The following is a 16,033-nucleotide window of genomic DNA, read 5'->3' on the forward strand; positions in this document are numbered from 1 at the left end:
ACTGAACTAATGACTTAAAAGTTTAGCAGATGATGACTATACATTGAAAAAACTGAATAATGATACAGTCAGTCAAATGGCCACAACGACACTCAAGGAATATTGGGAGGTAGTAATAAGTGCCTTCTTCTGGTTGATCTTGGCTTATTTGACATTGATGTTCATTGCATCTGTCCTTAACCTTGCATCACTCCTGGTCAGTATTGAATTCCCACACTTTCTCAGAATTCTGAAAAGCTTGCTAGTTTTGAGTGTGACAACACTTACATGAGGTAGCCCCCAGGGGCTCAGCATTCATTTGCTGGGTACGGGCTTGGCGACCCCGGGGTTCCTGAGCTGGGGACTGGTAAGCGCCACCTGTCCCCCGTCACCGTAAGCTCTGAGTACACTTCAGCGACCACCGTGCGGCGCGGCGGTGGAATGTTGTGTGTCTCAGGGAATGGGGATCTTGGCTTGGCCGCCCGGATCGCGAGGATGGAACAAACCTCTATAAAAAACCCCTCAATCTTCCGGTGTGCTCCGCGCCTATGAGATGCATGGCTGTTGAGGTGGAACAGTCGCAAGCGGGCAACCTCTGGGGCACCTGCCACACCCCAGTTGTATAGGGCTTACTCAGGCATGCGGGGCTCTGTCTGAGCGGACCTTTAGTTCCCTAGCTGCTCGTGGGATCGAGATGGAACCCTCGAACTTTTCTTTTCCTCCCAGCGGAAAGGGTGGGCCGCTGGTAGGTTCTAACACCCAATCTAACAAGAGGGCTCGTGTAGCCAGTCCTCCTGATTCAGGTACTAGTAACAGAACGCATTCTGCTTCTCAGAATGTGTTTCTCATAATTAAAAGAAAAGATGGGAGTTTTGAAAAAGTTTCGCCATTTTATATACAGAAGGGCTTAGAGGGTATTGCTGGCACGTTAAAGTCTGTAAAGCGCCTGCGCAATGGCACCTTGCTGGTTGAAACATCTAGCTTCCAGCAAGTCCAGAACCTTCAGAAGGCACACTTTCTTGGGGAGTTTGCGATAGAGACTGACTTTCACAACACCTTGAACTACAGCAAGGGTGTTGTGACTTGCAGAGATCTCGTCGACATTCCCCAAGACGAACTGAAGTCTGAATGGTCCCGGGAAGGAATTGTGGACGTGCAACACGTTATGAAACGGGTGGATGGTGCTCTCATAAAAACTGACTCATTTATTCTTACATTTAACAGCACCAAATTGCCAGAGCATGTGAAGGCAGGTTTCCTACGTCTCAGTGTACGGCCTTATTACCCCAACCCCATGCGGTGTTTTAAATGCCAACACTTTGGCCACACTACTCTCGGCTGTAAAGGGGAAGCCACTTGTGGGAAATGTGGTAAAGCCGCTCATGAGGGAGTTGATTGCTCCTCTCCTCCCAAGTGTGTGAACTGCTCTGGGGATCACCCTGTGTGGAGTAGGGAATGCAGAGTTTTCCTTGAGGAACGGAAGATCCAGGAACTTAAAACCACTAAACGCATCCCGTATGGTGAGGCAAAGAAAATCTACAAGTCCATGCAGCCGCCCACGTTCGCTGCCTCCTTTTCTTCCGTTCTGAAACAGCCTGTCTTGAAAACCGATGCCGCTACCCAAACGGAGGTTGCTACTGTCAGCACTAGCACCTGCGTTTGTCAGTGTACATGTGCTGCTGCCATTCCTGTGAAGCTTGCTGCTCCCTCCCGGCCTTCTGACCAGGCTGTGGTAGCTGACATCATGGAAGTTCCTGCCCCTTCCCGGGTCCAGTCTTGTGTACTGCCTAGTGCTGGTACACCCCCTACTGCTTCTGAGGTTTTGGCTCCAATGCCACCTCAGGCCAGAAAATCGAAGCCAAAGACAAAGGTGAAGACTCGCCCACTAAAGGAGACTGAAGTTCTACAGTCTGCTGATGTGGATGTCATTCTCTCTGACGTCTCTCTCGACTCCTCTTCTGAGGCGATGGAGGTAGATGTCAGACTGGGGCAATCGTCTCGCCTCAAAACTGAGCCTCCACCTGTTGTGGGCTCTCCTCCCTGACAGAAAGTGCGACTGAAGGTACTCCCGCCCTGATAGATGGCTCCCATTATTCAGTGGAACATGAATGGATTCCGGGCACATGTGGAGGAACTGCACCTCCTAGCACAGCAACGCCCCCTGTGCTTGTGTTTACAGGAAACACATCTCAAACAATCTGATGCTCCTGTACTCAGGGGCTATAGGTTGTATCGCAAAGATGACCTGACTGGAGACAGGGCCAAAGGCGGAGTCGCCGTGTTTGTCGATAATGACCACCACTCCTCTGCTCTCCCCCTGGATACTGACCTGCAAGCAGTTGCAGTTGCAATTTATTCCGGTCGGAGGCTTACCGTTTGCTCCCTTTATTTACCCCCTCTGGATGCAGTGAACTTAGAGGCTCTCACAAACCTTATCGACCAACTCCCCCGCCCATTTCTCCTCCTGGGAGACTTCAATGCCCATCATGTCCTGTGGGGCTCCACTTCTCTTTGCGCTCGAGGTCGAATTTTGGAGGGCCTCCTAACATCTCAAGTGTTGTGCATCCTCAACACAGGTACTCCGACTCATTTCTCTAGTGCTACAGGGTCATTCTCAGCCATTGACCTATCTTTCTGCTCTCCAACCCTCACTGACTCCGTTCACTGGGAGGTCATTGACGACCTACATTCCAGCGATCACTTCCCTATCTGCATTCATCTCCTGGATGGTGTATTGCTGGAGCAGCGGCCACCATCGTGGATGATTGGCAGGGCTAACTGGCCACTGTTCACTCGGTTGGCTGTCTTTGACCGCCACACCAGCGTACAGGAATGGGTGGATCACATCACGCTTGTGATCCACCATGCTGCTGACCTGTCCATATCACAGTCTTCTGGCACTCTTAAGCGGCGCCTTGTGCCTTGGTGGACAGAAGAGTGCCGTTCAGCCATCCGTGACAGGCGTGCGGCTCTTCGCCGATTTAAATGCCGCCCAACAACGGTCAATCTTACCGCCTTTCGTATCGCGAGAGCCAGGGCACGCCGTGTCATTAAAGAGAGCAAGAAAAGGTCATGGCAGGAGTTTCTGGACTCCATCAACCGTTCCACTTGTTCCACAAAGGTATGGGAAGCCATCCGGAGGATTTCCGGTAAACGCAGCCGTTTACCAATAGCTGCAGTCCTGAACCAGGGATGCCTCCAAACGACACCCAGCGCCATAGCTCAGTCGCTGGCAGAGCATTTTGCACAAAGTACTGCCACTGCAACCCAGGATCCAGCGTTTCGTCGCTACCGTGCGACTGTCGAAAGAGCGAATTTGAACTTTCGGCCGAACGGTTCTGAGGCCTACAACTCCCCTTTCTCCATGTGGGAACTTGAGTCGGCTCTTACTGAGACTTCTGACACTGCACCAGGTTACGACCGCATCCGGTACTCAATGCTTACACATCTTCCAGCGGCATCAAAGGAAATCCTCCTTGAATGTTTTAATCTCATATGGCACACGGGAGTGTTCCCAACCTCGTGGAGGGAGGCAATCCTCATCCCTCTCCTCAAACCAGGAAAGGACCGCACATGTCCCAGTAGTTATCGTAGTATCGCCTTGACAAGCTGTGTCGGAAAGACCCTGGAACGGATGGTTAACTGTCGTCTGGTCTGGCTGCTAGAGACCAGACAGCTCCTTAGCCGCTTTCAGTGTGGATTCCGAAAATTTCGATCCACAGTCGACAACCTGACCCTCCTCGAGGCGGCTGTTCAGCAGGCTTTCCTCCGTCAGCATCACTGTATCGGTATCTTCTTTGATATTAGTAAGGCATATGATACTACTTGGAGACACTGTATTCTTGCACAACTGCATCAATGGGGCTTTCGTGGCCGCCTCCCTATTTTCATTCAGTCTTTCCTGTCTCAGCGGTTTTTTCGGACCCGCGTTGGTAACACACTGTCTGATCGCTTTGAGCAAGAGAACGGTGTCCCCCAGGGCAGTGTTTTAAGCGTTACCCTCTTTGCCATTGCAATCAACAGTATAACGTCTACAGTGCGGAGTCCAGTACAGTGCTCCTTGTTTGTGGACGACTTTGCTGTTTTCTGTTCCTCCTCTAGTGTTGCATCCGCGAGCCGTCAATTGCAACTAACGGTGCGGCGGTTAGAGGAGTGGGCTGCAAAGACGGGTTTTAGGTTTTCTGCCGATAAGTGTGTTTGTGTTCATTTTAATCGTTCTCGTCGTCTTTTTACGTTGCCTGCCTTGCATATGGGGGATACTGTCCTACAGTTTGGAGACACAGTGCGGTTTCTAGGCCTAATTTTTGACTCCAGGTTGTCATGGTTGCCACACCTACGTGACTTGAAAGCCAGAACGCTGAAGGCACTGAACATCCTCAAGTGCCTCAGCCACAGGTCTTGGGGAGCGGACAGGGCGCGTCTCCTTCAGTTTTACCGAGCTTTCGTGCGCTCACGGCTGGACTATGGCTGCACAGTATATGGGTCAGCGAGGCCGTCTTATTTGCGGATCCTTGACGCTGTTCACCATGCTGGGATTCGACTGGCTACGGGTGCTTATCGGACCAGTCCCGTACCCAGCCTCTGTGCTGAGGCTGGCGAACTGCCACTTACCATCCGGCGGCAGCTCCTGCTGGTGCGCCAAGCTTGTAAGTTTCTTGCAGCTCCCAGCTCGCCTGCTCACCATCTTGTTGCCCGTCCACCTCTGGATCGCCTTTTTTCCTGCCGTCCCCGGGCTACGTTGCCGTTTGGGATCAGAGTGCACCGTGTGCTTGAGTCCCTCGGTGTGGAGTCAGATCTCGCAGCCAAGGAGGCGTGTCTTGATCCACACGTATCTCAGTGTGCTATCCCGCTGCACGCACTCACCTCGCTGTTGAGCTCCAGAGTCATGTGTCGGTGGGAGGATGAGTGGCTGGAGGTGACTGACAATAAGCTCCGTCTAGTCAAGCCCACAACGCGTGTGTGGTGTACTTCCTTTCAGCCCCATCGACGGGACGAGGTTCTCCTCACTCGGCTTCGAATCGGCCACAGCCCTATGACGCATGGCTTCCTGCTCCGGCGAGAAGACCCTCCATTGTGTGGTGCTTGCGGCGTCCAGGTCACTGTGAGCCACATTTTACTGGATTGTGTTTTATTTTCTGACCAGCGGGCCTCGGCTGATTTGCCAGCGGACCTGCCAACTCTTTTAGGCAACACTCGGACGAATGTGGTTAAAGTTTTAAAGTTCTGTGCCTTGTCAAATGTTTTTACAAAGATTTTAGGGAGTGGATTTTAATTTGCTCACTGTGTGACAAGCTCGCCCATCTTTTCTGTAAGTGGCCAGCCAATGACACATTCCTGTGTCATTCTTGTTGCTATGTTTTCCCTTCCCTTCGGTTATACTTTCTTATGTAGTAATTTCCCTCTTTTCCTGTTTTCTTTGAATGTGTTTTTCAGTTTTATTAGGTCTCTCAACATTCGTTCCTTTTAATGTGTGTCAGGGCGCTGATGACCTCGATGTTGAGCGCCCATAAACCCCAACACACACACACACACACACACACACACACACACACACATACATGAGGTAGGAAAACCATTGAAGTCAGATTTTTCATAGCACCTGGCTGCTCTCAATGTTTAATCAGATCAGAGTGCATTGCATATCTGCTCCTTGAAACACCCATTCTGAAAAAGAAAAATGCGCTTCAGAATCTCTGATTGAAGTGCTGTATTCTCAAAGTCTTCCATAAAAATGGTAGTCACAATGGCTGAAAAAGAACAACTCATAGCAATACCATCAATTGTCCAAAATATTGGTTGTTGAATAAAAAGTAAATCAGGGTGAGTATATGTTTAAATAAATGTATGAGATCGTGTAAGAGCTTAGCTCATATGAATTGCACTGTTTCCAGTAAAGACAATCGTGTGAAAAGACATATCACATTAAAACTCGGTAATATGTTATTAAATGTAGCTTGCAAATTTTAGAAGGCTTCATACACCAGTACAAGAATTTGTCTCAAACCACATGTGTTTTCCGTCCTCTGGCACAAGTGCAGATGTTACTTGGTGTCATCAAAGATAATACCAATCTAACAAGGCTATAAGTATGCAATATTCATTATCAGTGTGAAAAATTGAGGCTTGAATTTAAGCTGGGCAGTCACAATTTGCTCGAGCATGTATCTTATAATTTGTGGCTTGCAGTCAAGCTCCTCATATCACATAACATGGTGCTCTTTGTTTGTTTCTTCGAGAATAACCTCTGGATGCTAACTTCTCCTGTGATGACATTGCAGCTTCTCTCTTCCTCAAAATTACTACAATCTTCTAGCAAGGTATCTGTATAAACTAGGTCACTGCAACAGCTCTGTACAGTCAAGTTAGCACTTGAATGTGACAAGTAATAGCGTCCTACAAATATTGTGCAGCAGCTACAGCTTCAGTGTTTCATCTCAGTACCATGTGAACACTTACATGTATTTTTTTTTTTTTCTGAGTTAGCAGTGAAGTTATTAAAGCAGAGATATTATTGAATTTGTCTGAAATATTGCAGATAGCCAGAAGCACATTGGTTTTTATTATAAAGTCTCTGTCTCACTGACACTTAAAATAAGATTTTATTTAATATTTTAAATCTTATACTGTGACATGCAAAACTGTTTTGAAAAACCTGGGTGTATTTAGCATATTTTAGGCAATAGCAACTGTTAGAAAACGTGTAGTATAATAATTGAATCTACATTAATGAAAATTTTAGACTTCCTAATCAAATGTAATGTGCAATACTTTGCTCTTGAATTAATATGTTCTTTTTTAAAATACTTCATGTATACTTTTATTTTTTAAAAATGATTTTTTTAAGGAAAAATGAGTAAGGTTACACATACAGAACTTTTGAGATGCCAGCATGATTCATTATTAAATATTTTTGCATAAAAGAAGTATCCAGCTTGTCTTATATGCAGCAATCTTAGTCGGGGATCTTTTATAATACAGTTTTCTATTTTGTATGATGTATTTTGAAGCAGTGTGATTTACACACAGTGGCCCTGCATTCACTACACTGGTAGCTTTTGTAGTGGACTGACAAGGCAGCCAGTCCACAGTGACGGGTAGCCGAAAGAAAGGCACGCGTACACACAGGCAGACTGGCGTGATTTCTGGAACAGCATAAGTAGTGAATTCTAATAAGAAAAGTATGCAGCTCCTCGAATACTTAACTTTTATTTCTTGTTGGTTTACAACGTTCTTGATGAGACATTTCATACGATAACTATCAAACTATGTAAGGCTAATGGCGCCTTGCTAGGTCGTAGCCATGGACTTAGCTGAAGGCTATTCTAACTGTCTCTCGGCAAATGAGAGAAAGGCTTCGGCAGTGTAGTCGCTAGCAAAGTCGTCGTACAACTGGGGCGAGTGCTAGTCCGTATCTCGAGACCTGCCTTGTGGTGGCGCTCGGTCTGCGATCACACAGTGGCGACACGCGGGTCCGACATGTACTAAATGGACCGCGGTCGATTTAAGCTACCACCTAGCAAGTGTGGTGTCTGGCAGTGACACCACAGCTTTTGTCTTTGCACTATACTTTTCCAGTCAACTTCTCGCCACTGAAAATTATTTCCTGTCGGGTGAGTCCTAAGGTACCACGTTGTCATGCGATAGCTTGGCTCTCAGCAAGATTTCATCAGATAATTGCCATAAACTGGAAGCGGGAAGTTGCTAGCCCTTTTCCCGTTAATTTTTTTTAATAATATGTAGTACTTTACTGTCACCTTTAGAATCACATGGAAAATGAAGTTGTCATACCATTTCAAAGTGTAGTGTTCAGATGCAATGTAGGACAGCTTCTGCTCAGAAAAATCAATACCCTATTTGTTTTTGTTGTAATCCACCACACATGCTGACTTTCACTTCTCCCTAGCTTTCTTATCAGTAAAAGGGAGCATCTCATCAGTATGCTATGTGCTAATTGTGTTTACATTTCATTTATTCTTCCAACACAATGCTAAATATTACCTTGTAAAGGTAAACTAAAAGTTAAAGTTAGATATAGTGGGAATTAGTGAAGTTCGGTGGCAGGATGAACAAGACTTTTGGTCAGGTGAATACAGGGTTATAAATACAAAATCAAATAGGGGTAATGCAGGAGTAGGTTTAATCAAGAATTAAAAAATTGGAGTGCGGGTAAGCTACTACAAACAGCATAGTGAACGCATTATTGTGGCCAAGATAGACACGAAGCCCACACCTACTACAGTAGTACAAGTTTATATGCCAACTAGCTCTGCAGATGATGAAAAAATTGATGAAATGTATGATGAGATAAAAGAAATTATTCAGGTAGTAATGGGAGATGAAAATTTTAGTCATGGGTGACTGGAATTTGACAGTAGGAAAAGGAAGAGGAGGAAACGTAGTAGGTGAATATGGATTGGGGCTAAGAAATGAAAGAGGAAGCCGCCTGGTAGAATTTTGCACAGAGCATAACTTAATCGTAGCTAACACTTGGTTCAAGAATCATGAAAGAAGGTTGTGTACATGGAAGAACCCTGGAGATACTAAAAGGTGTCAGATAGATTATATAATGGTAAGACAGAGATTTAGGAACCAGGTTTTAAATTGTAAGACATTCCCAGGGGCAGATCTGGACGCTGACCACAATCTATTAGTTATGAACTGTAGATTAAAACTGAAGAAAGTGCAAAAAGGTGGGAATTTAAGGAGATGGGACCTGGATAAACTGAAAGAACCAGAGGTTGTACAGAGTTTCAGGGAGAGCATAAAGGAACAATTGGCAGGAGTGGGGGGAAGAAATACAGTAGAAGAAGAATGGGTAGCTTTGAGGAATGAAATAGTGAAGGCAGCAGAGGATCAAGAAGGTAAAAAGACGAGGGCTAGTAGAAATCCTTGGGTAACAGAAGAGATAATGAATTTAACTGATGAAAGGAGAAAATACAAAAATGCAGTAAGTGAAGCAGGCAAAAAGGAATACAAACGTCTCAAAAATGAGATCGGCAGGAAGTGCAAAATGGCTAAGCAGGGATGGCTAGAGGACAAATGTAAGGATGTAGGGGCTTATCTCACTAGGGGTAAGATAGATACTGCCTACAGGAAAATTAAAGAGACCTTTAGAGAAAAGAGAACCACTTGCATGAATATCAAGAGCTCAGATGGAAACCCAGTTCTAAGCAAAGAAGAGAAAGCACAAAGGTGGAAGGAGTATATAGAGGGTCTATACAAGGGCGATGTTCTTGAGGACAATATCATGGAAATGGAAGAGGATGTAGATGAAGATGAAATGGGAGATATGATACTGCGTGAAGAGTCAGACAGAGCACTGAAAGGCCTAAGTCGAAACAAGGCCCCGGGAGTAGACAACATTCCATTAGAACTACTGACAGCCTTGGGAGAGCCAGTCCTGACAAAACTCTACCATCTAGTGAGCAAGATGTATGAGACAGGCGAAATACCCTCAGACTTCAAGAAGAATATAATAATTCCAATCCCAAAGAAAGTAGGTGTTGACAGATGTGATAATTACCGAACTATCAGTTTAATAAATCACAGCTGCAAAATACTAATGTGAATTCTTTACAGACAAATGGAAAAACTGGTAGAAGACGACCTCAGGGAATATCAGTTTGGATTCCGTAGAAATGTTGCAACACGTGAGGCAATACTGACCCTACGACTTATCTTAGAAGAAAGATTAAGGAAAGGCAAACCTACGTTTCTAGCATTTGTAGACTTAGACAAAGCTTTTGACAATGTTGACTGGAATACTCTCTTTCAAATTCTGAAGGTGGCAGGGGTAAAATACAGGGAGCAAAAGGCTGTTTACAATTGGTACAGAAACCATATGGCAGTTATAAGAGCTGAGGGATATGAAAGGGAAGAAGTGGTTGGGAAGGGAGTGATACAGGGTTGTAGCCTATTCAATCTGTGTATTGAGCAAGCAGTAAAGGAAACAAAAGAAAAGTTCGGAGTAGGTATTAAAATCCATGGAGAAGAAATAAAAACTTTGAGGTTTGCCGATGACATTGTAATTCTATCAGAAACAGCAAAGGTCTTGGAAGAGCAGTTGAACGGAATGGACAGTGTCTTGAAAGGAGGGTATAAGATGAACATAATGGAATGTAGTCGAATTAAGTCGGGTGATGCTGCGGGAATTAGATTAGGAAATGAGTTTTGCTATTTGGGGAGCAAAATAACTGATGATGGTCGAAATGGAGAGGATATAAAATGTAGACTGGCAATGGCAAGGAAAGCGTTTCTGAAGAAGAGAAATTTGTTAACATCAAGTATTGATTTAAGTGTTAGGAAGTTGTTTCTGAAAGTATTTGTATGGAGTGTAGCCATGTATGGAAGTGAAACGTGGACGATAAATAGTTTAGACAAGAAGAGAATAGAAGCTTTTGAAATGTGGTGCTACAGAAGAATGCTGAAGATTAGATGGGTAGATCGCATAACTAATGATGAAGTATTGAATAGAATTGGGGAGAAGAGGAGTTTGTGGCACAACTTGACTAGAAGAAGGGTTCGGTTGGTAGGACATGTTCTGAGGCATCAAGGGATCACCAATTTAGCACTGGAGGGCAGCGTGGAGGGTAAAAATCATAGAGGGAGACCAAGATAAGAGTACGCTAAACAGATTGAGAAGGAAGTACCGTATTTACTTGAATCTAAGCCGCACTCGAATCTAAGCCGCACCTGAAAAATGAGACTCAAAATCAAGGAAACAAAATTTTCCGAATCTAAGCCGCACCTGAAATTTGAGACTTGAGATTCAAGGGGAGAGAAAAGTTTTAGGCTGCACCTCCAAATTGAAACAAAGTTGGTCCATTGTAATATGAGACACAATTTAGGTCGAATGAATGACTATACAGCTACAGTGGTTTGGTTTGAGTCGTAAGCTTTACCAGGTAGCCATTGCTATGCATCAGGCGCTCCGTCCGTATTTATACAGGTACCCTTCCTTTTTCACTTTGTTTAATCTGGTTTGAATTGATTGCTTATTTTTCTTTGATCTGATAAGTGCCGTTCTCTTTGTTATAGGTGTTTACGTCACTCTAAGCTGAAAATGCATTACTGTACTGTGTCGTGCATTGTTTGTTGCATTCTGATAATGAGTTTTTACAGCCTGACGCCGCTTGTGGCATGGCTTGCTTTTGTGCACACTACCGCCGCTTACAATTAAAAAAAAGAGAGAGAGGAATCGTCTCATTAGCGAAACAATGGCAAGAGACTGCTATTTGTTGTTACTTACACTGCTGCTTTCTTTGATAATGATCAACAAGAACCAAATAATAGACTGCGTATGATAGATTATGTTCTGAACGAGAGTTCAGCAAAAATTTTTCTCCGTTTGAAAATCTTTGCAACACCTCTTTAGTAAATTACATTCTGCACAGAAATAAGTCATCTTAGATTTAAAAATCTAGTCAATTGTCGTGCTTCATTTCTGACTGTATCACTATTAGGCATAAGAATAATACGAATATAAACATGACATGATATGTATATTCTTCCGCGTTTGCTGTTGTCTCACTCTAGTTTCATAGTTTATTAGGCAGACAGGAATTAAATGAGATAGCAGCAAACACGAAAGAATACATGGCAAAATGTTTATATTCATATTATACTTATAGTGAAGAGAATACTTCATGTCATTCACAATTCATAAAAGTTCATATTAGCAACCATCTCTTCTCATAGGTAGGAAAAAATTCAGTACGTAGAGTTGGCCATATTGACAAACATCCCAAACAGTCTTGCCAGTCGGATTTTTGTAGTACATTGAAATGCTGCTACATTCGAAGATTAACAGTACGGAATTTGTATTTACTTGTTGGCTAATGTATGAAAATGCAGTGGTTGAAAATTGAGGCGGAGAAAAAAGCTCATCTTCCACCTTTTTTTTTTAAATTTATTTACTGACGCAGAGGTTTTGGCGCCAGTATTTATCTTTGTGCCTGCAAAGCATGCCTGTGTAGCGCTACATATATTCAATGTCAGAAGTTAGTTGTGGCGGCACCTACCAGCATTATTCAGAACTTCCGCTTACTTCGCACTCGATTCTAAGCCGCAGGCAGTTTTTTGGATTACAAAAACCGGAAAAAAAAGTGCGGCTTAGATTTGAGTAAATACGGTAGGCTGCAGTAGGTACTGGGAGATGAAGAAGCTTGCACAGGATAGGGTAGCATGGAGAGCTGCATCAAACCAGTCTCAGGACTGAAGTCCACAACAACAACAACTGCAGTTTTGGATCTTTTATTGCATGATGTAATGCCAGTTTGGATTTCTTTTAGCTCCCACAAGAGCAGTTTTTGCAGGTTCCAGCTGTGAAGCAAGGGTGAGACTGTTGTAAAATCTGTCTGTTAACTCAGTGAAACACTGATTCTTAAGCAATGTTGCCTTCAAATTGACTGTGTTACATATCTTACCCACTTGAACACAGAAATTGAATACATGACCTGTGTCTGATAACTTGTGTAATGTTATACCTTATTTGTTTGGCTTTGTGGCGTATATTGCTTGAAATACGCAGGGCCATGAATTTACACATACTGTCATCTATAGTGCTGTTCTGAGATGCTGGAACTTAGCATACACAGTTCAGGAGAGATTTTATCTTGTGCAATGGGTTGTAGCCAGTTTCTGCTTTTCTTCTTGCCTAATAAATTATTCTTTATATGAAAATTTTCGAGAATAGACAGATCCTGTCATGCCTCATAACTTCAGGATAGAAATTACGATGATGATGATGATGATTGGTTCGTGGGGCACTCAACTGCGTGGTCATCAGTGCCCGTACAAAGTCCCAGTTTTTTCACACTCCAATTTTTTATTCTGTCCAATCTAGCCACTATCACGAATGATGGTGATAATGAAATGATGAGGACAACACAAACACCCAGTCTCTGGGCAGAAGAAATCCCCAACCCGGCCGGAAATCGAACCCATGACCATGTGTTACAATGAGATTTTGGGACTAATGTTTTTCTGTACAAGGTCTTCCACTGTTACACATATGAAACATGATTATTGGAAAAGTTTTTTTTATTATTTTTTTATTTCAATGGGGGGGGGGGGGGGGCTGTCTTCTATTTTGACAAGGTACATGCAGGAGAAAGGGAACTCCTGCTTTATTACTTCCTTGTGCTCTGTTGGGCATACTGAATTGTTTTTTCCTTCATGTTGTCCATCATAGAATCTGCAAGGAAGTATGAAGCATAGAATCTGCAAGAAGGTGTGAAGAAGAAGAAGAAGAAGAAGAAGAAGCAGAAGCAAAAAACACTCTTGATATGCATCATTTTAATATAAACTTGTGTTCGATTGTACAGATTCTCATGAAAATACAGCGGTACCGATAACATGATCAGTATTAGTTCAACTTTCTGTGTAGTGTGCATGGTGTGAAATTCTTGCCCTCATCCGTGGTTTTCCTTGCTCATCAACCTTGATATCCAAAGAAATAACATCACTAATTACCCTTGAAGTTTCTTGACGATAGCTTTCCTTGTTTGATTCTACTGTAAAAAGTCTTTGAAATTAAAACCCCTTTGGAATTACCTACTGAAAGGACTTTAAACTGAAAAATGAATTAAAACTGAATATTTCACTCCAAATATTTCTTACTGGAACTCATGGATATTCCTTCTTGAACATAGTACATGCCATCCTCAGTTATCTGCAACATCATCTTCTGAAAAATTAGTGTCAGTATAGGCAAAGTTGGAAGATAACACATGTTCAGTTTTATATTTGGTCATATTGTCTCTTGACATGTTGATGCTGTTAACTAGGTATGGCTGAAACATGCCATTGCAAAGCCACACAAAAAGAAAGAAATATACATACCCCTACAGCATGCTTGGACCATCTAGTAAGCTACTGAGACATCCAGTTGTGTGCGGACCTTAAAAACATGTACAGTATCAAAGGGAAACACGGAAAAATGCATCGGAAAAATTACAGGTGGCAGACTTTCAGGTGGTCCAATCATGCCCTTATTTTTACAGATATCAACTCCAAAGTATTAACTGTATTTTCAACTAGTATGTCACACACATGCAAGGGTCAACTGCACAGCTTTGTAACTCAGACAGGTGCTGAAATACGGATGTGTTACTTGCCCTCTATCAGCAGGTCTAAATCTTATATGACTTATCAAGTATTTATCAAACAATGGAAAATCCAGGATGGAATGTAACAATACCAGAGAAGGAAAGTTGCTACTCACCATATAGTGGAGATGCTGAGTCGCAATAGGCACAACAAAAAGATTCACAAAATTATAGCTTTCGGCCATTGAGGCCTTTGTCAGCAGTAGACGAGTGCGCGCGCGTGCTCTCTCTCTCTCTCTCTCTCTCTCTCTCTCTCTCTCTCTCTCTCTCACACACACACACACACACACACACACACACACACACACACACACACAAACGCGCGTGTGTCTGCAGTCTCGGAGAGCTGAAACCAGTATTTATTGTTTATTAGTAAGTCTGTGGAAAATCAATCTTTGCTTTTAGACCATTATTATGGACATCTTCTTCTCGCCACCTTGTGTCTCTTTCAATAACAGAGTTTAGGATATCTTTTTCTTCATTTATATGTCTTTCCCTTATTGTATTGCTTTTTGTGTGTGGCTCTTCTTTGACTCAAAAATGTGCTCAAAATTTTAAAGTACAGGCTTTCAGCATCTGTGTCACGGTGTCATTGTACAGTCCTTTCATTTTGTGTCTGTTAACCTTGTTCCAGTTGCTTTTGCTGTTTAGTGTTTACATTCAGTTACTTACGTATTTGATTTATGATTTTAAGTAATTGTTGTTGTAAAATATGCCATAGTTTTATTATTTGTATAAATATATTTTTGATAATTTTTCTTTTCATAATCACCCATGTTGGACTGTTTTATATAAAATATTTTGACTACAAGTGCTGTATTTGTGTGGCATTGCCTCTGTCACAAGTAAATAAATGGCTTTGCATACATTATCTAATTTGCTATTTGTTAATGCTTGTTGTAGGGGAGGACATTCACCATCCTATATTTATCGCCTCCTCAGTGAACTTTATCATCAAGATGACAATGAAAAATGAGATTGGGTAGGAAAGAGATTTTTTGAATTTTTTTTATACTGTGATAATTTTGCATATTTCTTTTTGTAAATAAAAAGCTTTTCCGTTATTTACTGTAACAATTATGAGTATATGCTCAACATTGATATTTTCATATGTATACTTAAATATCACATTTCCCATTCCTCATAAATACCTTGTGTGCCAGTCATTTGACATTTTGCTACAGCATTGTGCATTTATCCTGCATTTCAGGTGAGCAAAATGTGCACATTTTGAGAATTACATTTGTGTATTTGGAAAAAGGGGGGATAAAGTCAGAATTGAATACATCCTATCTGACTTGCTGGGAGGACTCCCTGAAGAGATTTGGAAGCTACAGGGAAGTAATAAAACATCTCTGCTTTTTATGTGAGAGGAACGGCCATATTAGAGGCTATTGGAATTTACGCAGCTGAATAAGTATTAAGGAGAAAAAAAAGGACATTTTACTAATAACTATATTTGCACATTCAAGAACAAAAAAATTTACAGCGAACACAACAGAATAATTAGCGCACACAAAGAGTGTTAGACATTGCCAAAGAGGTCTATTTTACACAGTGCACTTTGCGCAGTCACACACGAAATATATTGTTCACACAATTCCAACACCCCTCCTTGAACTTATATTTTGTGTGTTGCTTCCACAAGATAAACCAAATAGTCCCAAAATCTTCTCAAACTTCCCCCTTTCCAAGGGTTTGGTCAGAAGGTCAGCTAACATGTCTTCTGTGCGCAGATAGTCCACGGCAATGTTCTGTCGCTCTATGTGGTCCCGAATGAAATGGTGCCGGATATCAATATGCTTTGTCCTAGCACTAGTAACATCATTTTTAGCTAGGTTTATGGCTCCCTTATTGTCACAGACGATGGTTGTATGTTCCTCAATTAAATTGGGTTCTATTCCACTTATTAATGTTCGTAGCCATAATGCTTCCTGTGTGGTGTA

At 42.7% G+C, this 16,033-nt stretch overlaps 1 protein-coding gene across 1 annotated transcript in view; it reads left to right on the forward strand.

The window, feature by feature from the left end:
• LOC124796371 (translation initiation factor eIF-2B subunit beta) overlaps positions 1-15,151 on the forward strand; it is a 79,469-nt gene extending 64,318 nt beyond the window's left edge. Inside the window, exon 8 of the mRNA XM_047260532.1 lies at positions 14,991-15,151. Within this exon, the coding sequence (XP_047116488.1) occupies positions 14,991-15,063 (73 nt within the window). The 3' untranslated portion in view covers positions 15,064-15,151. The remainder of the gene's footprint in view (positions 1-14,990) is intronic.
• The last annotated feature ends 882 nt before the right edge of the window (positions 15,152-16,033 follow it).

The sequence above is a fragment of the Schistocerca piceifrons genome, chromosome 4 (genome assembly GCF_021461385.2).
Source record: "Schistocerca piceifrons isolate TAMUIC-IGC-003096 chromosome 4, iqSchPice1.1, whole genome shotgun sequence".
In the NCBI taxonomy this organism is placed as follows: domain Eukaryota; kingdom Metazoa; phylum Arthropoda; class Insecta; order Orthoptera; family Acrididae; genus Schistocerca; species Schistocerca piceifrons.